Consider the following 26,497-nt stretch of genomic DNA (forward strand, 5'->3'; position numbering starts at 1 on the left):
TTTTTATTCAGAAAATATTTGCACATAAAGGCTCATCTGAACAGGTGTATTCCGAGGGTAAAGGCATGGGCAACAGGTCACCTGATCCATTTCTAAGCATTCCTACCAATCTGCAAGGTCAGGAAAGTAGGGCTTTGTACTTATAATCATATCCCTATTGTGCAGCAGCAGGCACAGAGGAAATACTTGAATAAATGAATGAGATGCAGCAGAGAAGTAACTTGCTCAATATTTCACACGGGCTGTTTTCCCAAAATGGAGTCCTTAATTTAGGAGCTGAAATCAGGTATGCAGATACCACAGACTGAGACCAGAACTAACCACTTTCATCTAAAAACACACCCTTTGTACAGTTCTTTGCTGACAAGCCGGGAAACAATATTGAGATTGCCTTTTTACCAGTGTCACCATCTCAGCACTTCTTTGAAATCAGATAGCAAGACCTTCTCTCCAGCCCTAATATCTCACAGGCCATAGTGCCTACGTCTCTTCATTTTTCTGTTAGGCTGCAAAGAATATCTAAATCAGCAGGCTCTGCAGTGTGGAAACTAACCCTGGCAGGTAGGTGGGGGTGGGGGTACCCTTGGCAGAGCAGGTCACTAAAAACAGGAATATGACTCAAGGTGGAAAATGGGAAGGATGGACACGAAAATCACTTCACAAAACTAAAATGACAGCCCCCCTGTGACCAGCAGCTGAAGGGGAGTAAAATGGTAGCAACCTGAGATGAAAGCTAGATTTCTGCATTATGCAGGAAGCAGGTGAGGTCATAATGCAATATCACTTTGCACTCTCACTTATATGCCACAAGTTCTGGTTCTGAAGGGCAAAAATGTTCTTGATCTAACAGGCGCTCCTCCCATTCTCAGAATAGGGTAAGACTGGAGCCTTAAGTGGTCAATACACTTGTGTTATTTAAAGCATCATGGAGCAGAGGCACAACCAATAAAGAGAATCTGCAGAGAGAAAGTACACCAATTTCAATCTCACTTAACATGTCCTAGGTATGTGACCTTGGCAAGTCCAACCACCTCTTTTCCCTTTTGTGGTTTTGAGGATCCGATGTGGCCTCATCTCCTGTGTCTTTCTGAAGTCACTGATTAAATTTCCACACATTTTGAATAAACAACACATTCCAGTTCCTTATTATTCTAGAGCCAAAGTGCTTCCATGATGGAAACTCGAAGTTCAAGTGCTTTACTGCTGGGCCAGCGTCATCTAGCATCATTGCTCAGCTCCTGTGTCCTTCACGGGAGTTTCAGTGGACACAGCTATGCTTCTACATCTGCATACATTTCCCTCTTCCTACTGGCCCTGACAACAAATCTGAAAAAATCTTGTTAAACTGTGATAGGATATTTAAATGCCGAATTTGTAGCAAAACAAAAAGTCTGTTACAAAATATTTCTTCTTATGGGACCTTGGGATTAATACAACTCTACACTGTGTACCTTGGAGAAGGGTTCAGAATTACTGCTCCTTGCAAATAATTCATGGACACGCTCATGTACTCACCATTCCTCCTTTCTGTTAGAACCTGTGGACCTGAGTCACGTGTTGGCATGGAGGAATGTCTGAATCAATATATTTAGTTGAGGTAAAAGATAAATAAATATCACATGGCTCCTGGCCTGAAGGAGCTGACACTTTTGTGGGAACAGAAGTATTTGTAAACAAGCCATTACAATGTATATAACATGAAAATAAAATGACAGAAAACACTGAAATAGTTTAATAGGTGAGGTCAGAGACAGCATGAGGCAACGTTGCCTGAGCACATTTGCAACAAACAGAGCTTTCCAGTCAAGTGGAAGCAGGGAAGGTTTTCAAGGCAATAGGAACAGGGTGTGCAGAGGTGCCAAAGCAGAGCCCAGTGGTGATGGAGAACCACAGGAATGTGCAAGGCAGGGAATGGCAGCTGAGAGTGGTGCTTTGTGCATGGGCCACATGAGGGGCCTCTGCCACCTCTGGAAGGGGCTAGAACTTTATTCTGAGGGATTGGAGCTTCCTTAGTTGTCTTACAGAGACCATCCAGAAGAAATGGGAAAGATGGCCTCGCATGGTAAGAAACTTAAGAATGGTTAGAAAGTAGGAAAATCGTCTAGGAAATAAACTGAAAAGTAATAGCAGTGAAGATGGCTTCCAGCATATAGTGGTTGACTGGATGTGAAGACCCAGGAAGAGGAGAGACTGAGGGAAGGGGCCAATCCCTAGGTCTGGGGCCAAGCTGGATGATTGTGCACAGAGTGGGCTGGCAACTGAGAGAAACTCAGAACTATCTGCAAGTATGAGAATATGGAATGAGGACTGTGCAAATCCCTTTTTCAGGGATTTGAAAAAGAGTTAATCATTTCTAAAACACTTTCCAAATTTAGCCCATGAGAAGTGTTTTCCTAGAAATTCCTAATCGGCAGGTAAGGGTAAATATCCAGAAAAAAGATAAGCCCAATAAATATAGAAACATCTAACAAATCTACGTCATAGCCATCAATGGCATAATCACATGAAACCTAGCCCTCCCAGCCACAGTGATCAACTCTCTCTTAAGGTCTGGGACAGCAGCCCCCACTGCAGCCAACCTCAGAGGCTGTCTCCCTCTTCACTAATGCTCTCTCACATACAGGGCAAACAACGAGTCCCATTTTGTTTGCACACTCGATCTCATTGGTCCCTCTCCCCCAGTCCCTGTGAACCAGTGACCCACGTGAATGTACAAGGGACAGGTGAATACCTCAGTCCAAGGCAGAAGCGTATAAATGCTCAATTACATGCAGGTTTCCTGTCCTGTGGCCTTTTATGACCCCAGCCCAGCACAGGCCACTTTCAAACTGGGTGAGCCTCTATTCTACAGGGACAGAGGCTGGACCGTCCTCTTCATGGCCCTCTGAGCAAATATGATTCCACAAACTGATTATCATTCAAGTCTCTCTTGACCTCCTATTTCTTTCTCCAGCTTAAAAGGATCAGGAAAAACCTCCTTTACCAACATAACTGTAGAGCGCATCCCAGTTCTTGCCCCATATCCCCTTAATGCGAAGTGAACAAGGACTGTGCCCCTTTACAGACCGCTCCCAGAGTGGGCAGGCTCCCGCGGCAGCGCGGTGGGAGCTGCCTCGGCCCCTAGAGGCCGCCACCTCCACAGTACCGGTCAGTGACCCCACATGACAGTTCGGGAAAGTGGGGCAGGAGTGTGCTAAGGGGAACACGAGACCTCAACGGAGACAAATGGAAGAGAGGGTAGCGAGCAGCAAGGATTTAGTAGAGAAGCGGGGACTTCCTGTCTGCCCCGGACTCCCAGTCACGTGGAGTAGGCTCTACATTTCTGGAAATACTCTTCTGAGTGCTGCATAAACGGCTGCTCCGTGCTTCCCTCCAGGAACTCGGCCCGCCCTGCTCTCCTCAGCCAGATTCCTGGCCACTATTTCTTGAGAAACTGCCATAACCTAACGTCAGATTCATTCACCACTGTGAAGTTTCTGATGTCTGAAAAGGACTGAACTGTGTCTGAAGAATTTTCCACATTCAATGCATTCATAAGGCTTCTCGCCAGTGTGAATCCTGTAATGTTCACTCAGGTGAGCGTACTTGCGGAAGGTCTTCTCACACTCACTGCACTTATAGAGCTTCTCTCCGGTGTGAGTCCTGTGGTGCTCAGTCAGAGAGGAGCTGTGAGCAAAGGCTTTCCCGCATTCTTTGCATTTATAGGGCTTCTCTCCAGTATGAATTCTCATATGCTGAGTGAGGCAGGTATTCTGATTGAAGCCCTTCCCACACTCATTGCACTTATAGGGCTTTTCTCCGGTGTGACTTCTCTGATGCCGAATAAGGCAAATGCTCTGAATGAAGGCTTTGCCGCATTCGCTGCACTTGTAGGGTCTTTCCCCTGTATGAATTCTCTGATGTTTAGTGAGCGGGGTACTCTGAGTAAAGGCTTTGCCACACTCCTTACATTTATACGGTTTCTCTCCAGTGTGGATCCGCAGGTGTTTAATGAGGGACGGACTCTGACAAAAGGCTTTGCCGCATTCCTTACATTGATAGGGTTTCTCTCCAGTATGAATTCTCTGATGCTGAGAGAGATTTGCCTTTGTTTGGAAGGTTTTCCCACATTCATTACACTTATGGGGTTTCTGCCCCATGTGAATTCTCTGATGCTGTGTCAGATTTGAGTGTTTGCGAAAACAGGAGCCACATTCATTGCATAAATAAGGTTTCTCACCAGTGTGAATTCTCTGATGATGAATGAGGTGTGTATTCTGATTGAATGTCTTCCCACATCTGCTACATTTGTAAGGTTTCTCGCCAGTGTGAACTCTCTGGTGTTCGGTGAGATGTGAATGATTGCGGAAGGAATTCCCACAGTCTTTACACGTATAAGGTTTCTCCCCAGTGTGGATTCTGTGGTGCTGAGTAAGAAATGATCGACACCGAAATGCTTTCCCACATTGCTCACATCCGTATGGTTTCACTCCAGTGTGAATTCTCTGATGCTGAACAAGGAATGAACTACGACTAAAGGCTTTCCCACACTCCTCACAGGCATAGGGTCTCTCTCCAGTATGAGTTCTCTGATGCTGGGTAAGGGATGAGCTCTGAGTAAAAGCTTTTCCACATTCGTTACATTTCCAAGACTTTGTCCGTGTGGAGAGGGTTGAGCATTTACTTTGGCCTGAAATGTCATTGGTGTGTACGCTACTTGTCTCCCACTGATGGAGACTCTCTTCTCTAGAAACCCTGAGATGTGTAACAAGGCTTGAGGTCAAAAGCAAACTTTTCTCAAAATTATATTCTTGGCTAATCATTTCAGGAGGTGCTTCCTTGTGGAAGAAAGTTATTTGCCCAAAGTCTCCTTGCCGGAAAAAGCATGGCCCAGGAGTCTCTCTGGGAGAGTTTCCCTTCACGCTCTCACATGCATACTTTTCTTCAAGCGTAGAATCCTGGGGTTTATCCTCTTGGAATCTCTTTCTTACTATTCGTGGTGAATCCATTTCAGAGACATCCTGCTCTGGAGCAAGCTTATTCACCCAACCTGAAAGAAACCATCAGAATAAATAAATACCACTTACATATGACAAAGTGGAGACCCCTGAAGTTCTGGGACCTAACTTTCCAGGTCTCAGGAAGGACCAATAATAGCAAGTGGGAGGGGAAATTCAAAGCTTCAAGTGGTGGGACAGATGTGCATCAGGATCAGGTGATCATATTAATGAGGAACCCCGTGGAAAGGGCGTCTACAGTCACCCAGAGAGTGAAAGGACCTGCAACAAGGGAGATAAGGGGAAAACAACAATAGGCTAAAGACTAGGGCAGGACAAGAATCATGGATGGTTTCTATTCCAAGAATGAAAGATAGTGAGAGAATATAAAAGGGCAAACGCTGGAACTGAGAGAGATACAATGAGTATGGGAGTGGGGGAAGCTAACCCCAAGAGATGCTCACCCACAAAATCCTTAAAAAGAGAGGGTAATTTTATCTCCTGATCTTCATTCAGTTTCTCTTGTACAATGTCCAAAACCCTGCTGATTCTCCCACTGGTTGTTCCTTGCTTACTCACCTGAACAAATCTCTCTTCCAATCTCTCTCTCTTCAGCTCCTTGCATATTCAACATCCACAAATCTCCTTGCTTGAACTGTAAAGCACTTCAAGGTTGGAAACCTAGGAGCCCTGCTCACAAGGGAAGAAAATGTGGGGGATGGGATATCACTGCCCCAGTAAATAGAAAAATGAGAACAAGCCCTTGCCTGGTAGCACAGTTGGTTAGAGCATCATCCCGATATGCCAAGGTTGCCGGTTTGATCCCTGGTCACTGCACATATAAAAATCAACCAATGAACGACGGCCGAATAACTTAGTTGGTTAGAATATTGTCCATATATACAAAGGTTGCAGGTTCGATCCCCAGTTGGTACATACAGGAACAGATCGATTTTTCTGTCTCCCTCTCTTTCTCTGATATCAATAAATAACTTTAAAAAAGAAAAAGAAAAATGACAAAGAGCTGCTGCCTAGGGAGACTATATAATGACTCACACAAAACCTGTCACTGTATCAGCAAGAGTCAGGGTTGGCTTTCAGCCTTCTTGTTCACAAACTCCTTTTGTCAGCTCTCCAAGAAGGGACAATGAGACAGACTAACATATTAACAAACACTCAAGTGCTTCATAAATAATCAAGAATGTTATATATAATGATAAAGTAAGAAGTGGATAGGAATATTCATGTCAATTAGTACACTGTCCATTATACAATACTCTCTATAAAAAGTCAATTAATAATATCAAAGCTGCATGGGAAAATGGCCTCACAGCAAGGCTATTGCATTAAGTCTGATCCACTCACCTCCACTATATGCCAAGGAGCTAGGAAGTAGATAAGGAACTCTATTAGATACAACCCAGAGATACACTGTCCTTTCTTCTAAATGTCATATAAAATAGTTTTCCTTTAGGTACAGCTCAATATAAGAGCTGTAGGATGCAGTTCAAATAAAATACTTCGTAAAATAATTTTTGGCTTCCAAGAGTTGCAAAAATAGTACAGAGTTTCTGGTGTTCGGAATGGTGAAATTACAAAAGTTTATCCAAAACTGTGTCTTCATATAACCCTGACACGCAAAGTAGAATCAGTAGCATTATTTCAAGGAAGACAGAGATGATTTTACCGTAATCGAGAGCTTAGAAGACACGGAAGAACAGGCGGTGTCTGCTAAAGTACATCCGAGGCTGGGCCTGTGGACTGCTCGTGAAGGCCGGGACTTCTGGGTTGAGTTTTTAAAGGTTTAAGAGGGTTCTAGCTGGGATTTCCTGTTCCTCTTCCAAGGTAGGGACATAAAGGGGACCCGCAACACAATCTATTCATGAAGTAGAATGGGGCTTAAGTATAATCAGAGCGAGACAGTGGAGAAAATGTCAGACACAGCCCTGCCTGCTCAGAGCTTACACCGCACTGGACTAGACATTAAACCAGTAGTTACAAATATAGGAATTACAGAGTGGAACTAAGGGGTGCTACGGACTGGAGAGCAGAGGGTACCGGGTCTAGTCTGGGAAAGAAAGCCTCCCTGAAGAAAACATAGTAGAAATTGGACACAGAAGGGAAAAGAATATACCAGAGAGATGAAACAGGATTTACAAAGAAATCAAGCCCAGTACTTCGGAAGGATGAAAAAGATCCAGTAAATCAAAGTATTACCATATTCCCCACATGTATAAGACATACCCTTTTCCAAAAAAATTTGAGGACTAAAAACTGGGTGCCTCTTATACAGTGGTTGTGGCATTTCAAATGCCATCGATGGAACTGAGGACGAGGCAATATATGAAGACAGTGATTTGTCATCAGATACGATGAGGACAAGCTAATGGATGGGAGTTCTGACAGTGATGAGGAGAATGAATTTTATGATGAAAAAAACTTGAGTTCAATAACTTTATGTAATACTTTTTTTTCCCCAAAATTTGGGCCCAGAAATTAAGGTGCGTCTTATACATGGGGAAACACAGTAAGCACCAGAAATGAGACATGAAGCCTGAGTCAGGCAAAGGCCAGACCAAATACAGCCCTGCAAACCATTGCAAGGCTCTTACCCAAAAGTGAGCAAAAAGCCATAAAAGGAATTTGAAAACGTTTGGAAAAAAAAATACGACTGCCTTAGATCTCCTGTTTTAAAAACATATTAGAATCTTCTCTGTCCATAACACAGAGAAAAGAAAATATGGATGGAAGGGAGGGGAGGCAAGGTGGAGACTGCAAGACCCTTGGGGAACTGTTCCAGCAGTCCAACAGAAACTGGACTGAGACAGAATCCACATGATTGGATGAATGGGGGGAAGGAGGAAAGAGAAACATCAATGACAGTTCCCTGGCTTTCACTGTGTGATGACAGTGGTCTTTAGGGACAGTGGGAATGCTGGCTTGGGAAGGAAGAAGATACACTGAGTTCTGAGGTATCCAAATAGAAAGCAGATATACATATCTGGAATAGAGGAGAGAGGTATATGACGAAAACTGGTATTTAGAGTTTAGGAAATTTAACTCTGGCCTTTGATTTTAGAGAGTCCTAATCCCCTAAAATAAATAAAAGAATTGAATATATGACAAAATTGGCATTTATAATAATAAAAAATTGATTATTCATAAATTGTTAGGACCGTTGCTTAACTACCTGGAAAAAACACTTAGTGAGACTCCTGCCTCACACCCTATACTTAAATAAATCTAAACCGATTAAAGGGTTAAATAAAAAAGTAAATTAAAAACACCCGCAAAATAAAATATTGACAATGACTGATTGTAGGGTTAGAGTAGTCTTTTCTAAAGACAAACTGGATAAATCTGGCCACAGAAAAGCAACTGTCTCTATATCCAAAATACAAATAAATTAAAAAGCAAACCATCTAGGAAAAACACTCCAATTTATACACCAAGGAGTAGATATACCTACTAGATAAAATACTTATTAATGAGTGAGGAAAAGATGAACTGATAGAAAAATGATAAATACGACAAATACACCGATATTACAAAGACCACTAAACATGTCAAAACAAAGTTCCATTTCAGTAATAATAAAAAAGGAAAGTGAAAGAGTGAAAAATCAATTTTTATATCAAACTGATTTCTTTTTTAATGCTAAACACAAAAGCAGCAAAGGTGCAGGGAAAGGGAGCTTCTTACACATTCCCAGTGGGCAAGTAAACTAGTAGCATATTTCTAGAAGGATGTCACAATATCTTAAAGTTGTAGGCTTATTTGCAATTGGGGCACCATGGTCACCATTTTGTGGGTACAGGAACTAAAATGAGAAAACTCACTATGTGTATGCAACACCTGCAATGTATCTCAGAAGATCCTCAAAGTCATCAGTGCATATTATAAAAATGCCTACATTGTTTGACCAAGTAATTCTACTATTGGAATTTTATCATAGAAAGGTGACTTTACAGAGAGGATAAAACTAAATCTTTTCATTAACTGTTAAAAAAAAATCCCCTGCAATGTAGCCAAAAAACACAGTGTGCTACTGAAAAACACGGAGGCTTAGCAAATTATGTACTTCTACTTGGTAGAAATTATATAGACATTAAGATTTAAAATAAAAATAAAAATATGGGACCACCTGTGAAAAAATTTATGCTATATGTTAATAGAAAAAATGTAAGATATTAAAATTTCCAGTACAACACAACATATATGTTAAAATATGCATATGAATAAGATCAAGAAAAAAAATGAGCCCTGGCTGGTTGGCTCAGTGGTAGAGCGTCGGCCTGGCGTGGAGGAGTCCCAGGTTCAATTCCTGGCCAGGGCACACAAGAGAAGCGCCCATCTGCTTCTCCAACCCCCCCCCCTTCCATTCTATCTCTCTCTTCCCCTCCTGCAGCCAAGGCTCCATTGGAGCAAAGCTGGCCCGGGTGCTGAGGATGGCTCTATGGCCTCTGCCTCAGGTGCTAGAATGGCTCTGGTTGCAACAGAGTGATGCCCAGATGGGCAGAGCATTGCGTCCTGGTGGGCATGCCAGGTGGATCCCAGTCGGGCGCATGCAGGAGTCTGTCTGACTGCCTCCCTGTTTCCAACTTCAGAAAAATAAAAAATTAAAAAATTAAAAATTAAAAAAAAAAGAAAGAAAATGATCAATTATTATAGTGATATGGTTAATTATAAATGTTTTTCCCTTGTAATCCCCAAATTTCTTCTGTTATCTATATTTTGCCTTATTTTTTAAAAAGTAATTTAAATCTCTATATATCACGTTGTTAACCACGATCATCTTTAAGGAATAAGATTATGGTAAACTTTTGCTTTAAGGTCTATTTTTTTGCAATACTTGAAAGTTTTCCTATAAAAATAAACAATTTCTGTAATCAGAGAAAAAAAGCGGAAAAAACATAATTAGAAAGGAGCGCAGAGAATTATGTATAACCATCACACTCTACTACAATTGTAACAAATCGGGCGAACAGCCTGACCTGCAGCAGTACAAGGGATAAAGTGTCCACCTGGAACACTGAGGCCTCCAGTTTGAAACTCCAGGCTTGCCTGGTCAAGGCACCTATGGGAAGCAACTGCTACAAAATAAATAAATAACAGGCAAAGAAACATTGATGGCATATAATAAATATGATGGACTTTGGAAACTAAAAAGTAGTACAACAAAGAATATGCACACATACACCAGCAGTAAGCAAACATTCAATAAACAGAAACTATTACTAATACACAGGTATTTACAAAACATAGACACAAAAAGGACAGAAGAAAACCCACCAAAATGTTAACACACTGATCTCTAGGACATTTAATAGGCTACTTTACTTTGTCCTTGACACTCGTCTATATATTTCACTTTGCCTACAATAAAACATGCATTACTTTTATAGTTAGAGAATTAGCTATGTTGAAAATGACAGATCTCGCTCATGGGTTTCCACATCTAGAAGAACCCCATAAACAAAAAGTAAAGCCAGATCCAATGGCTACGGTATTGGCCTCCCATTCAGAATAAAATTAAAGTGGATTGGATTGGGAGTCAGGAACCTTTGATCTGTTATAGCCCATGTGAGTGGGCCCACACCACAGGCTATTTACCTGAAAAAGGTGACAAATTAGATAATATTCATGAGACCTTCCAGCTCTTAACATTCTGTTATTTCTTGACTAAATGAGTTAATTTATGTAAAACATTTATGACAATCTGCTACAAGGTAGGCACTTGACAGTAGTTAAGAGTTATTATTTTGTTTGATACTAAAACCTATGGAGAAGAAAAGACGTCTTGGTGAGAACTATTCCTTTCCATCTCTGGGTCAATTTGAGCTGTCAGCAGTTTATGTCAAACTGCAAATTTTTTCTGTAAAAGGGATATAAAGTAAATATTTTCATCTTTCTGGGCTAATGAGCTCTATAGTGTCTCTCTGTCACTGTTCAACTTCGCCTTTACAGCCTGAAAAGAGAACTAGACAGCATGTAAACAAATGAGCTTAGCTGTTTCAATAAAACATCTTAACAAAAACAGGTGGTACAACAACATGGACCACAGATTTCTGACTCCTGGGTCTGTAAGTTCCTCCCAAAGGAATGTATGTTTCCACAAACGCCCAGTATGGAAAAATCTGATTGTCTGAATCCAGATTTGGGGTGAGATAGGTATTATGAAGAAGTGTAAAAGGAAAGGATCTTGAAATAGTTTCATCCTGTTAAAAGTAATAGTTAGCTGGCTTCCTCCTCATACCTGTAAGCCTTCTTCCTGCTGCCACCTCATTACCACCTCGATAATTAGGTGAAGGCTTGTGGGTAAGCCATGTAGCGGTTTTTCAAGAATTTGAAACCAAAATTCTTCTAATAAGATCACTTAAATGTAACCTTCCCTGAAGCCTTTCTTGGATTGATTTGTCAATTGGTCAAACTCACACACCCAGCCTGCAGGCTGCACAAAACATTTATCTCTTCTGTAGCTTTGAGTCACTTAGTAGTCATGTGTCCTTGGGCAAGTTATCTATTCTCTGTACCTCAATTTCCTCCTTAAAAACCACAGATAATACGTTGCTGTGAAGGTTAAATACATCAGCACAGCTGCTTCAAACAGTGAGTGCTAAATAAATATAAAGTCACAAAAATCTGCTCACATCGATATATTTTCCAGCACTAGAGTGGAAGGTTCCTTTCATTTGGCAAGCTCCAAAATCACTCATTCTCTAACCCCACCTGACTTCTGCAAGAAATGGATAATTTTGATGGGAGACACTGATCTCTGCATATGTGCTATTGCACACAGTCAACTGAGTCTTGTAAAGAGAGGCAGGCAGGGGTTACTAGGCAGCCCAATTTTAGAGACCAACGAACAGCCTTCTGTTACCCCGGGAATTATATAATCCAGGTCTCGATACTCTCCACCTTGTGCTCTTACCAATATTTACCATCTCCTATTATCACGGTCCCTAAACTTTAGAGTTTCTGAGCTGCAGGACTGATTGCAGGACTGATTGGGGGAATTAGGTGGTATCCAGACCCAGACCAGGGATTTCGTTTCCCAACACTTATCCGATCACCAATCACTCAATCACCCGTTCATTCATTCCATCCTCTTATGCATCTCCTCTGGGCCGGGCCAGGTGCCGAGCCCTGGTGAGTGCAGTGCTGAGTCCCCGGGGAACCCCAGGCCGCCCCAACAGGCAGCAAGCCCGGTGAGAACGAGGCCGAGCGGCTTCCTATAAAAGCCTCCGGCCTGCAGCCCCCAAGACGCTACTGAGCCGCTTCTCTCCCTTCCCTACTGCCCCGCCCTCCCGACTCACCGAGCTCCGCGGACTCCCCTCCGCTCCGGGCGGCGACTGCAGTCCCACAGGTGCCCGGAACCCCTGGGCGCAGACGTCCCTGCCGCAGCCGGAAGAGCAGTGGGGCGGCCGGTAGTGCGTCACAGTCGGCAGCGCGTCACAATGGGCCTCGCGCCCCGCCTCCGCGCATCCCTCGTCTGCTTCTCTAGGGAGCGGGAGGGGCACCTCGACGGGGCCCTCAAAGCGGCGGGTTCAAGCCTGGTTTCCCTCCAAACCTAGCCGTGTTTCCACTAACTGCTACGTTGTCCCGGAACACAGTGGCCACTTCAAACATCAGAAAAACTGTGGATTGGGGCGCTAGGGTTGGAAAGCGTGTTGGGGAGTAGTCAGAATGGGCCATCCCCACAAGGGACTAGCAGATTCAATCCGCTAAAAGCCCTTAAAAACCTCGAGTGATCCACTAGTTCGAGTAATGGACAAATTCCCAATCTAGGCCCCCACACTGATATGAACCGGCAATATCTCTTATCTAGCTATCATACACGTCCTCCCCTAGTACAACTGAATTCCCATTGGGCCCCTGAAATCTACTGCCTGCGCCAGAATGTGTCCTGAAATATTCTCCCTCACCTCTACCTACTTTCCTTCACCTCCACCGTTCAAGTCCTACTGGTTCTTTAAAACCCATTGCCAATCCTTACCTGATCACCTTGGCTGTTGCCTTAACTGGCCTTACACTCCAGTATCACCACTTATGAGTAATTCCAGATTTTTTTTATTGAGACATATTTGACAACACGGCAGATTTTTAATCGGCAGGGATGGTCTGATGTTGCCATTTAGATGTCTGAAGACTATTCATGCAGGGAGGCGTCGAGATCAGACCTCCGAGATTCCTAGAGCAGTCGTCCCCCCCAAACCCCCACCCCCCACCCCCGGGCTTGGGAAGCGGCGCAGCTCGTCTTCCCGGGGTGCTGAGGGTTGAGGACCACACTGCCGTCCCCGGGCGTCGCCGACGCGGTTTTTTCGGTTTGTCGGGCGCCGGCGGCATGGAGCCCGGATGAGGAAACGAGACGCACCGGGCCGTGCGGTGCCCACACTTGCCGGGGCCTGCGGGCTTCTCGCGGGTCGGTTGTCCGCTTTGGCAGGAGTCCCCTCTAGCGCTGGGGCTTCGGGTGCATTGGATTTGAAAGGGTTTTGACACTAGGGGAGAGAACTGAGGCAGGAGAAAGGCAGTGTAATGGACTGTCCCATTAGTCTGGGAGAAGGAGAGACTGAACTAGGGCAGTGGTCAGATAGATTTTAGTATTAAAGAGACAATAGCGAATGCTTGTGTACTGCTTCGTGTGTGCCAGGCAATGTTATAAATGATTGTTTCATTTAATCCTAACAATTCTATGAAGTAGGTAAAGTGTTATCATTATTCACATGAAGAATTGAAGCTCAGAGAAGGAAATCTAAGGAACACAGTGATAAGTCTCCTGGTCAGACACTGAAAAACAAAATGGAAGAATTGATGGGGAAACCTTTTTTGTTGTTGTTTTTTCTAATATTTGCCAAAGGGTCAGTAATTTAGAGTCCATTTTATTCTTTCCTGAAACGGTCATTTTTCCTCCCTATCCTCTTCTCTAGGAGTAATGATAATGTCAGCTTTCCACTATCACCTGTCCCTTGGCCCAGATACCCAGTGGGGCTGGGGATTAAAGCAAGTCCCATTAGTGGGAACAAAGGAAAGAAAACCTGTGCTCTTCTGTGGGGCTGTCAGCCTATCAGGCTAATTGGTGCACATTATTAGAGAAGATACAGGGTCTGTCTCTGGGAGTCAGGGTTTTTGCTTTTAAGTTCTCTAGCAGTCACAGGAAATGAGACCTAGGGACCTGGGAGATCCATCCCTGCCCTGTCCTCCAGCAGGAATATCGCGGGTCTGTGCAGCCAGGCAACCTTTTAGCGGTTACAAAGCCATTTCAAACCCATTTCATGCCAGCCTTACGCCAGGTAGAGGGGGGAAGGGAGGACTGATGTTCAGAGAAGTTAGGTATTTGTCCTGGGTTGTTCCTAAGTGAGGGGCAGGGCCAGCCTAGCATGCCCTTTTCCCCACCATGAGGTCTAAGAATAATCTTGTCCCAAAACGTGGCCTGGTTTGTGCCCTGCCCACCCCCAGAAAAATCCACTGGACAGGACCAGGGTCTCAGGGTCTTGGAAGGCGCCCAAGCATGGGCTGATGCCCTCCTTTTCAACCCCTGCCAAGCCAAACACATACCCCCTCTCATCCCCTTCCCTTCCTGCCCCCTCCCTACGTCTTGCTCTTCCCCATTCCCATTGCCTGTATTTTCCCAGTGGGACCTGGCCTCATGTCCAACACTAACCTCAATCCCCCCGACTTGTTGCAGCCCCCCCCCCCACTGCTGACTGAGGCTGCAGTATCTTCTCAGCTCTCCCTCCCAAAGCCATACTACAGCCAACTCTGTCCTTACTCCAAAATGAACTTCAAATTGACTATTCAAAGGACTACACTAGTCAAAGGACTATTCCATGTATAGTCTTGAAGTGGGGAAAATCTGTGTGTGTGTGTGTGTGTGTGTGACAGAGACAAAGTCAGAGAGAGAGACAGATAGTGTGGACAGACAGGAAGGGAGAGAGATGAGAAGCATCAATTCTTCATTGCAGCACCTTAGTTATTCATTGATTGCTTTCTCATATGTGCCTTGACTGCGGGCCTTCAGCAGACCGAGTAACCCCTTGCTCAAGCCAGCGACCTTGGGCTCAAGCCAGTGAGCCTAGCTCAAACCAGATGAGCCCACGCTCCAGCCGGCAACCTCGGGGTTTTGAACTGGGTCCTCCGCATCCCAGTCTGATGCTCCATCCACTGTGCCACTGCCTGGTCAGGTGAGGGGAAAATCTTTGATATTAAACTATCCAACAATCAAAAAATTAAATGACTAACTGGAAATATTTGCAACACATATGACAGATAGAAGAGTATTTCTTTTTTTTTTTTAATTTTTTTAAAATTTTATTTATTCATGTTAGAGAGGAGAGAGAAAGGGAGAGAGAGAGACAGAGAGGAAGAGAGGAAGAGAGAGAGGAGAGAGAGACAGAGAGAGAAGGTGGGAAGGAGCTAGAAGCATCAACTCCCATATGTGCCTTAACCAGGCAAGCCCAGGGTTTCGAACCGGCGACCTCAGCATTTCCAGGTCGATGCTTTATCCACTGCGCCACCACAGGTCAGGCAGAAGAGTATTTCTTTACTAGAATTTGTACAAATCAATTCTTAAATGGATCAACAACCCAACAGAAAAACTGCTAAAGAACATGAACAAGCAATTCACAGAAAAAAGAAAATAAACCTGGCTCTGAAGCATGTGGCATGATAGCCAGTTTCAATCATAACTGAATGCAAAACATAAGAGCTTTTTCATTTATCAGATCTGAAAACAATAGTTTTATAGAGAATTGAGAGAAATGGGCATTTTCATACATGTACTAGGGACCACGTTGGCAATTTCTATCAAAATATCAAAAGCACTTACCCTTTATCAGTTTATCCTGCAGAGTTGCACACATGCCAAGGAGAGTGTGCCAGGGCATTCAGCATGGCACTGTTTATAATACCCAAAGACATAAAAGAACCTACATGCCCACAACAGGGCATTCCCTACATGAATCACAGTACATCCACATAATGGAATATCACACAGCAGTTGGAAAGGAAGAGTGAGGTAGATCTTATAGGCTAACATAGAACAATCTTCAAGACAAGTGAGAGAGCAAGGTGTACACAGTGTGTACCCTGAGCTCATGTGCGTGTGTGTTGGGGGACAGGGTGTACAGAATATTATAAATGTGTGGGCTACCTCTTAGAGGGACTGTCAATTATTTTTCACCAGTTTTCTCTGGGGTACTCTGGGTGGGAGACTTACTCTTCACTGTTTGCTTTTGTACCAGCACTTTAGATGAGAGGGGTCCCTGGAGGTATACTGTGGAATTAAGTTGGGAGAAAGGGGCACAGGCTTTGGCCTCAGACTTACGTCTCATCCTGACTGGCTATGTAAATGGGCTGAGAACTTCCCTCCCGAGGTGAGCGTTAAAGGAAATAGACATCTGGCATTCAGCATGGTGCCTAGCACACAGGAATCCCTGGACTAATGGGGTGATTACAGCTTTCCTATTGGCTTGCCAGGGCTTGGGTGGCCTCCCCTCCAACACACACTCTCTCCCAACACCATGCATGGTGCGCTGGCCACTGTGAACACAAAGGGTGGCCTCAGAGAGGCACAAGGAAACCAGGGCCCTGGGACCTGGTCTGGCCCAAGCCCCATTTGTCACAGGTCATGTGTCACCAGGGTGCAGAAGCTTGATTTCTGGTTTGGGAATTTGCTGCTTGCCCCTAAGGCCTTCTCGTTCCATCCGTCCCTTCTCTGACCCCCGCCAGTGACTGAGCCTGAACCTCATGGTCTCTCTGGGACTCTGACAGGAGCTGGCTGTACGGTCCCCAAGCCCTTCTCACCCCACACGCCACAAGAACGTCTCAGCACTGCACAGACACGGGCACCCTTTCTATTAACTTCCCTCCTGATGATAAAAGACTCAGGCTCACTGTAACAAATGGAGACAATGCAGAAAAACCTAACTGCTGTTAACAGCTGATGCATTTCTTTCCTTCAAGCATTTTCTGTGCACGTCCATTGAGGAAAACTGGGCTCTCACCCTGGCTGGTTAGCTCAGTTGCTTAGAGCTCTGTCCCAAAACACCAAGGTTGTGGGTTTGATCCCTGGTTGGAATATGGGAAGTGACCAATAAATGCTCAACTTAGTGGAACAAATAAATGCTTCTCCCACTTCCTGTCTCTCTAAAAACAAGCAACCCCTCCCAAAAAAATGGGCTCTTTATACACACAATTTTTATTTTTGCAATTTTCATTTAATATTGTGAACATTTTATCACTAAATATTCTTTAAATTATGATTCTTAGTGGTTGCATAATACTACATGATATCATCATTTAATCATTTTTCTATTGTTAGTCACAGGTCATTTCCAATGTAAAATAACTGACAAACATGTAAATCGTTGTCAAAATACTCACTTTTTTGATGGCTTTCTAACAGTGGTACTGTGTATCAAAGCGTATCAACATTCTTTTTTAAATGGCTGAGCTCCCCTAAAATGATAATGGGTTAAACTAGTTTAAAAGGTATAAATAACAATGGTGGGGTGAGGCAGACACACTTCGAAAAGCTAGAAAATGGATCAGGAGGTGATAACCGAGAAAGCTGGGTGCAGGGAACCACAGCTGGAACAGCTGAGGGCGACACTGAAGGAGGTAAGTGCTCCACCCGGCCAGCCCCCGAGACCGGGGACGTGGACCCACAGGTACAAGGAACGCTGGGAGGGAGAGGGGGCTAAGCCCATCTGTACTCAGCCTTAATTCCCCTCTCTCCCACTCCTAGAGGAGAACTTACAGCATCCAGACCAAAACACCAGGGGAATTGTGCTAAACAAATGTGAAAGGCCCAGGCAGATCTCTGCATTCTGGCAGTTAGAGGTTTCCAGGCCAACAGCTTGCTCCCTACTGATCACCTTAGAGGGGAGCCTCTTACTGCGCAAACCCCACTCCCACACGGAGATCTTACCCGGGCTGTCCCTACATACACACAGGTGCATCAGTAAGAACCAGAACGTATTTGAGGAAAAAGGACTCAGGGGCAGGGGGCATGAAGGGGCTGAGATCATTCAAGTGACAGAAGAAACTTTTAAGAAAACTCTTCTAATTAGAATACTCAGATTTCAGAGCTTTCTCTAAATTGAGGACAGTGTGCTACAAAGGAACAAAACAAGGAAAGACTCTTAGAAATGTGCTGCCCAAATAAAAAGTTCACTAGGGAGGTTGGAAAATAATCAAGGTATTCTCCCAGGAAATGGAAATAAGAGAGAAAGTAGTTGATTGATCAATCTAGAAGTTTCTACATTGACAGGAATTCCAGAAAGAGTAAACAGGAAAAATAATATGAAAAGGAGGAACTGTCAACATAAACAACACAAGAATATTTCCAAGAGTAGAAGTACCTGAGTGGCTGAACTGAGAAGTCCCACCGAGAACATCAGGGAATTGAGTACACCAGGCTGAGTGGGGGCTAAGAACTCCCAGGCCCTGGGGCGGGGGACAGATCAAAAGAATGCAAACCCTATGTATTGGTGGTCAAAGAAGTAAGAATCAGACTGGAATCGGACATCCACAAACTTCTGAGGAAATTTTTCAATCTAGAATTCCAGAGTCAAACTACCAATCAAGTGTAAGGGCAGAGAGTTTTGGATATACAAGCATTCAACAACTTTGCCTTCTACATGCTCTTTCTCGGCAAGTGACTTGAAGATGGGCTGCAATGAAGTGTAGGATAAATGAAGAGGAAGGTAAGGAATTCAGGACCCAGCAGAGCCCAGGGGAACAGCAGAACTGTAGGGAGAAAGTCCCCCCATGCGTGGACAGACTACAGCAGGGGGCTGCAGGTCTCGGGATGGGAAATACACAGGAAAAAAGGGGACTGAACAGAGGTACTGGATGGACAACTGGAGAATGTGCTACAAGCAACCAGTACAAGGGGAAAAGAAGGCAACTCGAAACTTCAGTAAAAACAAAATGCTGTTCCAACCAGGAAATATAATCACAGTAAGCACCTCGGATTTGCAGTGAACAACATTTACAGTCATAATGACTTCATGCAGCTTATTTTCAACTTTAGGACAAATCAATAAGCAAAGCATAAATCAGATTAACTATAGTTATAGAATAGAATTCAAGAGTTTCCAGACTTGACCTGGTCAGAGGCAGAGGTGGAAAAGGGAAGAACGAACAGGATGCTTCCTACATCTTACAAAATAGGAACTGAGAGCCCTGGCCGGTGGGCTCAGTGGTAGAGTGTCGGCCTGGCGTGCAGAAGTCCCGGGTTCGATTCCCGGCCAGGGCACACAGGAGAGGCGCCCATCTGCTTCTCCACCCCTCCCCCTCTCCTTCCTCTATCTTCCCCTCCCGCAGCCGAGGCTCCATTGGAGCAAAGATGGCCCGAGCGCTGGGGATGGCTCCTTGGCCTCTGCCCCAGGTGCTAGAGTGGCTCTGGTCGCAACAGAGCGACGCCCCGGAGGGGCAGAGCATCGCCCCCTGGTGGGCGTGCTGGGTGGATCCCGGTCAGGCGCATGCGGGAGTCTATCTGATTGTCTCTCCCTGTTTCCAGCTTCAGAAAAATACAAAAAAAAAAAGAAAAAAGAAAAAAAGAACTGAGATACTGTTGATAGAGAATACAATAAAAACCAAGTATGTAAATATAATAATTTATTTTTCCTGATTATAAAATTCTTGCTCCTTATAAAAAATTACTTTTTGAAAAATCCTTCATCACCCATAATTTTATTATCCACAGGGCCTGGGTGTGAGTACCAGCTGTATGGCTGTGAACAAGACACTTAAGCTCTTAAAACATTTCGTGTGTCTTTCAGGCAATTTATCTATGTCCTTTTTCCTAGTGTATGTGACATTACATGAGGACTGCACTATGCATACAATTTCGAATCCAGAATTTTTTCACTTTAAAGCATAAAGTACAACTCTGGATACCTATCGTGTCATGTTCTATTTCTAAATATATTTCTAAATATGCCCTTGGCCATAGGACAGTCAGGTTTCCCAGAGATGGGGCCTAACCCAAATCCTATGAGAAACCTCAGGAGGCTGAGTGGGCGGAGCTGGGTGGAGGCTGGCAGTGAAGAATGACAGGCACGGAGGACAGTGGCAGCCAAGGGACACAGAAGAGCAAGCACTGGCCTCCGAGTTGCAGTCAAGGGTGTACAGGGAGTAGAGAGAGGAGGCTGGAAAGGGACTGTGAAGAGCTTGGCAAGTCACGTGAAGGGGTTGAGTTTCACATAAGACATGATAAGGGGGGTTTGGTAGACTTTGTTTGCTCTGGCAACCCAGACCTAGGGCCATGTTTGCCACAAAGAGGACATGATGATTTCTGTAATGAACATATGATACATGGAAAGCCAGGAATGCTTCCAAAATTTCTAGTCCGGGTGCTGGATAACGCCACAATTTGCTGAGGGAGGGAAGCCAGAAGCGAGGTTTGTAGACTCATCTCATTGTTTTTCATGTCACTGGTGATGAATAGTGCATCCCCAGCTGAGACTTTGAGCCCTAGAGGATCCGTGGATTGACCTCAGGGAGCCCACTTGTCCCTAAAAAGAGCACAAAACTGTATGTGCCATTCTGCATTTCTCCAGAAGAGGATCCACAACCACCGTCAGATTCTCACAGGGTTGTGACCCCAGAACGGTTAGGCACACTGGAGGAGACGGGATCCAGAGGGTCCAGCTTCGCCCAAACATACCTCTTCCTGAGCCTGGAGAATTCATAGGCCATTGTGTTTGACCACGCATGCAGCACGGAGTCTCACCCTGTGCTTGCAAAGCACACGTCCAACTTCATTATCCCGTTAGCATCCCTGGGCTCCACTTAGTACACATCTGTTCGTCTCATTGGAGAATGGGACAGATTTCCTTGCTCAACCCTTAACGCCCATCACTAAACCTGGCTCTTTGTCTGACGGCTCTTGGCAACTTCAGAAAATGAGACTTAAAAGCTCCCATCCACCTTTAGCAAGACCAGCCAATCGAGAAGGGAGATGTCTCCAAGCTGAAGCCAACTCTGACAAGGGATACTCTCCTCCCCTATCTGGACAGAGAAACAGTGGGTGCTCATTTATTTTGAGGTCTGGAATTGAATTAGGAGGGAGAGTTATGAGTTGAAAGGATTTCATCTGTCTAATAAGCCACTAGGCTCACGTGATTTATGTTGGATCAGGGGTTCTGAACCTGGGTGCAGGGTTGTGAAATCTTAGATCTGGAGATGAAATACAAGCAGAAATGTAAAAAGTCATTTTGATGGATGAGGCACATAAATGCATGCTATATAAAACTTGGTTTGCTCATATGAGTATTAGATATATTCATTTAAAATACAAATAAAGCCTGACCAGGCGGTGGTGCAGTGGATAGAGTGTCGGAATGGGATGCAGAGGCCCCAAGTTCGAGACCCCGAGGTTGCCAGCTTGAGTGCGGGCTCATCTGGTTTGAGCAAAAGCTCACCAGCTTGAACCCAAGGTCACTGGCTCCAACAAGGGGTTACTCGGTCTGCTGAAGGCCCACGGACAAGGCACATATGAGAAAGCAATCAATGAACAACTAAGGTGTTGCAATGCGCAACGAAAAACTAATGATTGATGCTTCTCATCTCTCTCCGTTCCTGTCTGTCTGTCCCTGTCTATCCCTCTCTCTGACTCACTGTCTCTGTAAAAAAAAAACAAAAAAAAAAAACAAATAAAAAAGGTCACAGAATCCTAACAGCCAAGGATTAAAATAGAAGGACCCCCAGGGCAGTCAATGTAGTTAACATCCTGTTTTGCTGAAACCACAGGAACACTGCACACCCAGATCCTACACCCCTCCCTGCCTGACCACACATGACTGGCCGGCAAGCTTGACTACAATGGCTCACTACCTAGCTTGCACAAAGGATCCCCTCCAGAGCTTTAAAAATACCAATGTCAGGGAACAGAAAACTGTAAAGAGCTCTAGGTGATTCCGACATGCAGCCAAGGATGAAAACTGCTGCTTTACTGCAAGGCTGGGTCACCGATTCCCAACCCTGGCTTTGTATCACAGTCACTGCATGGCGTTTCTCAACTACCCGTGAACGGAAATCTTTTGCTAGGAAATTACAATCACCCACAACTGAGTTCATTTATGAGGATGAATATACAATGTGAAGCTAAAACAGTTTACCTGTCTCAATGCTCACAAATCCCAGATGAAATCTCCCAGTGAAGTACACCACTGGCCTCTTGGTGGGGCAAGGCCACAGATTTATCCCGAAACATTACACTTGCTCTCCCTCTTTGGCACTTCCTGATCATGCGGGGGGGGGGGGGGAGGGGGGGACCTGTGCCTCGTCTCAGCAGAGACAGGTGTCATCTTTGGGTCTCTCCACTCCCAGACAGCGGACAGGAACAGTCACTGTCAGGGTCAGTGAGGGCTTAAGCACTTTTTAGTCTTATGAAGTATATTTCATTCTCACTTTTGAATCCTACTGATTTCTTGTGTTTGAATTTGTATGATTTAGAGTGGCACTGGGAGAAGTTGCACACGCTTTGATGAAAGACTGTAGTTGAAGGGGGCAGAGGTAGTAAGCTTTCTTGTGTATGCCTCCTACACGTGAAAGGACTCTGTACTTCAAAACACCATGTCGATTAACATTTAGTTGTGCATAAATGAGGCAATAAATGCATGGGCCTTCTGCACAACACCTGCACCAAACTGCTTATCACCAGGTGAGGCCTTTATGGTAAGTGCTCTTGCCTGCTGAGAGGGCGGTGGTGGACGGACTCGGAAATCAGGAGCCTCGGATTCCAGTCTTAGATTTGCCGCTTGCTGGGCACAATGCATAAGGCATATGCCAAAATCCGCTACCTCAGCTTTCGTACCTAAAAATGAGACTACAGAGCGTTGGTACGGCACCCGGATGTCCTGGGTTCAATTCCCGGTCAGGGCACACAGGAGAAGCACCCATCTGTTTCTCTACACTCCCCTCTCCCTGCTCTCCCCCCGCCCCCACTCCTGCAGCCATGCCATGACTGGAGCAAGTTGGACCTGGGTGCCGAGGATGGTTCCATAGCCTCTGCCTCAGACGCTAAGAGCTCCATTGCTGAGCAAGTACAAGCTGGAGTTGCTGCTGCTGAGCAACACCCCAGATGGGCAGAGCACTGCCCCCTAGTGAGCTTGCCCGGTGGATCCTGGTTGGGGAACATGCAGGAGTCTGTCTCTGCCTCCTCTCCTCTCACTGAATAAAAAAAAGAGACTATACACCCCTTTCTCAGGCTCTCTGCAAAACTAGGTGGGGATTACAAGCAGCATGGCAGAATAAAAAGCTGGACTTAGGTCCTGGATTTGAATAGGCTGTCACCTATTATGTGGCCTTGCTTTAAATGACCGCCCACAGGTAAATGAGGCAAATACCTCTTTCAGTGCTGTAAGGATTAAGGTAATGATCTATGTAAGAGCATGACTAAGTGCTGGGTGTCACGATGCTACACATAAAGGTACACAAAGAATAAAGTTCTATATAAATACAAGGCAGTATTACCTAACTCTACCTATTGCATAGTTTTATAAATAATTTTCCAGGAGTAAAGGCTCAGTGGTAACAAAGGTATCTTACCTTAGCCAGTTTCTTCATCTCTCTAAGTTTTCAGATTCCAATACCTTTGAACTTCTCAAAAAAAAAAAAATGAGGACCTAAGGAATCCCACTCCGCCCCTCTGTCTCCTTTCATTTCCCTCTCTGGTCCTCTGGGAATTAGAAGGACTCCATTGATTCTTCTAAGACCATCCAGTGAGTGACATTACACTGAGCCCGCTGGCACTAAGCCCCATGGCTGGGTCTGGGCAGAACGAGAGAAGAGGAAACATGGACGTGCTTCCAGACCAGCTTGATCTTTGACTCCTCCCTCTGGGGAGGGATGTCAAGAGCCTCTCATTGGAAACAGAACTCCCTGGGAATTGGGGTTTTTAGAGTTGCTGATCTTAGCAAATGTATGTGGCCCAGCAGCACCTGTGGCCCCAGGATGTCGTCTCCATCAAACCTCAAGCACTTGGCCCTGCAGACTGGGGAACGTTCAGCAGAGACTCACCACAGATCCCCACAGCTTTACCATACCAAGGTTCATGAGGTATAGACCATGAGGGAAACGGCCGTTTTCCCATTCTGTCCGTTTTAGGAGCAGTAGACAGTTAACGGGTTTATTAAAAACTTTTTAAATTACCTAGGGAATGGAAAGCTCATAAATATTCATAGGTGAGTTGTTGGTGAATAGCTACCCCAAGTGGCTTCCTTAACTAGTCACTGCATAACCCAAAATACTAGGACACAATGTTCAAAGCGCCAGATTTCCACCAGGCAGACCTATACTCAAGAAATGACCAGTTTTTAAATAAACAAAATTTAGTTTAAAAATACCTTTCCCCAAATGGGATCTTTATCACTAAGTCTCATATGACCCACTTCTAAGAAAGCCACGTTCTAGTTCAGACATCACCACTGAGGGGACAGTTAAAAACAGAGTCCTTGCCTTTAGGGGCTTAGTCTTCATTTTCTTTAAATGAGCCTCTGACATGCGTGCGGCTTGTGGTGCACTCCTGAAAACCGTTACTGGTAAGGACATGGCAGGCCTCCTTTTTACAAAGGAGGCAGAAACCAGCAGAGGCGTCTGATTTAGGGGGTGGCAGCTGTGCTCGATGCCCGGAGGCCTCCAGGCCCTTCACTTGTTACTCGGCGAGGTGGGTTCTGTGGTGGCGCATGAGGTGCGAGTTAGAAATGAAGGCCGCCCCGCACCTCTCACACTCGTAGGGCTTCTCCCCCGTGTGGGTTCTCTGGTGCACCGTGAGGCTCGACCGCTGCCTGAAGGCCTTGCCACACTCGCCGCACGTGTACGGCTTCTCCCCGTTGTGGATTCGCTGATGAATGAGCAGGTACGAGCTGCAGGTGAAGGCCTTCCCACACTCACTGCACACGTAAGGAAGGTCTCCGCTGTGAATCCTCTGGTGCACAATAAGGCACGAGAGCTGACTGAAGGCTTTTCCACACTCGCTGCAGTCGTACGGCTTCTCCGCAGTGTGGATTCTCTGGTGCACGATCAGGTGTGAAAAACAACTGAAGGCCTTTCCACACTCCTTGCACTCGTATGGCTTCTCCCCAGTATGGCTTCGCTGGTGCACAATGAGGTTGGCGCTCTGCGTGAAGGCCTTGCCACAGTCATTACAGGCAAAGGGCTTCTCCCCGGTGTGGATCCTCTGGTGCACGATGAGGTTGGAGCTCCGCGTGAATGTCTTCCCGCACTCGTTACATTCATAGCATTTCTCAGTGATGTGGACCTTCTGGTGCCGGGCAAGCTGTGAGCTGTAACTGAAGGCTTTCTCACACTCGCTGCACTTAAAGGTCTTTTCTAAAGAGTGGATTTTCTGATGGACAGTCAGGTTTGAACTCTGAGTGAAGGCTTTCCCACATTTTGAACAAACATAGGGTTTCTGTCCCGTGTGGATTCGCTGATGCACGACGAGGTTCGCGCTCTGAATGAAGGCCTTCCCACACTCGTGACACTCGAAGGGCTTCTCCCCCGTGTGGATTCGCTGGTGCACGACGAGATTCGCGCTCTGGCTAAAGCCTTTCCCACACACACTGCAAGTGAAAGGTTTCTGCCCGGGCTGGCTCCTCAGGTTTCTCACAGGGCCAGACGCAAGGCTGCATCTGTCCCGAGGTTTCAGACATTTCTGCTCTTCCTCTTCTTTGAGGCTTTCGGGTATATGACCGTCCTTCCCTGTCACCTGTCTGAAATCTTTCCTCTCCCGCTTTATTTTCTGCCTCTTTAACACGTTCCCTTTTTCACAGGCTTCTTCTAACGCAGGTCCCTGAGAGTCACCTTTCTGGACTCTTTCCACTGTCATAAAGGCTGTTTCTGCTTCACCACATGTTTCAGTTTTGGGAACTAATAATTGTGGGTTCTTGGTTTCAGCACCTGAAACAAACAAACAAAAAAATGTCAACTTGTCCTGACCTAGAAAAAAACCAGGATCATAAAGGTCAGGAAGCATGTGACTCCAGCGTCTGTAAAAAGACTTCATCAAAAGAAGGCCCTCAGGTGCCACCCCCCCTGCACAGGTTCCTCTCCCAGGTCTGTGACCTCCTCCACGCCCGGAACGGAATCCACTGAGTCCTGGTCTCCCCAGGAAGTTCACTTCCAGTGAGCATTTAACACCCTGCCTCGTGCCAGGGAAGCCGTCTCCAGACAGGTCTCCTCCTGGCTGTCTGACGACTGATCTCACCACGAAGGCCAGTTCTGAGGGGTCACCTGTCGCTCCCAGGTTTGCCTTCTTACCTTAGCCCCTTAGTGTGGGTCTGCTTACAGCCCACCAGTTAATCAGGGAGGTCCCCCTGCTGTGAACAAAGATCTAAGCAATTTAGGCTTTTGTATATTAGGATGTTGATATCAAAGAGAGGATAAGCATGGACAGAAAGGGCCATAGTGGATGCCGAGAGGACCATAGTGGCCAGAAGCCTCCAAAACATGGAAAGGCTGTGCAGCAGAGTGGTTAGGAACACGAATTCTGGAGCCAGACTGCATGGCTT

At 45.4% G+C, this 26,497-nt stretch overlaps 1 protein-coding gene across 12 annotated transcripts in view; it reads right to left on the minus strand.

The window, feature by feature from the left end:
* Positions 1 to 26,497, minus strand: part of LOC136382159 (zinc finger protein 197) — a 75,190-nt gene that overhangs the window by 14,714 nt on the left and 33,979 nt on the right. For 3 of the 12 annotated variants that reach the window (XM_066351131.1, XM_066351129.1, XM_066351130.1), the window contains one exon: positions 22,957 to 25,886. In XM_066351131.1, the coding sequence (XP_066207228.1) occupies positions 24,640 to 25,886 (1,247 nt within the window). In that variant the 3' untranslated portion in view covers positions 22,957 to 24,639. Of the gene's footprint in view, positions 1 to 1,709; positions 5,030 to 5,066; positions 5,259 to 5,555; positions 5,667 to 6,663; positions 7,019 to 12,292; positions 25,887 to 26,497 lie in introns of those variants that run through there. The other 9 variants (XM_066351126.1, XM_066351128.1, XM_066351136.1 and 6 more) reach the window with 9 other exon arrangements.

The sequence above is a fragment of the Saccopteryx leptura genome, chromosome 10 (genome assembly GCF_036850995.1).
Source record: "Saccopteryx leptura isolate mSacLep1 chromosome 10, mSacLep1_pri_phased_curated, whole genome shotgun sequence".
Lineage (NCBI taxonomy): Eukaryota > Metazoa > Chordata > Mammalia > Chiroptera > Emballonuridae > Saccopteryx > Saccopteryx leptura.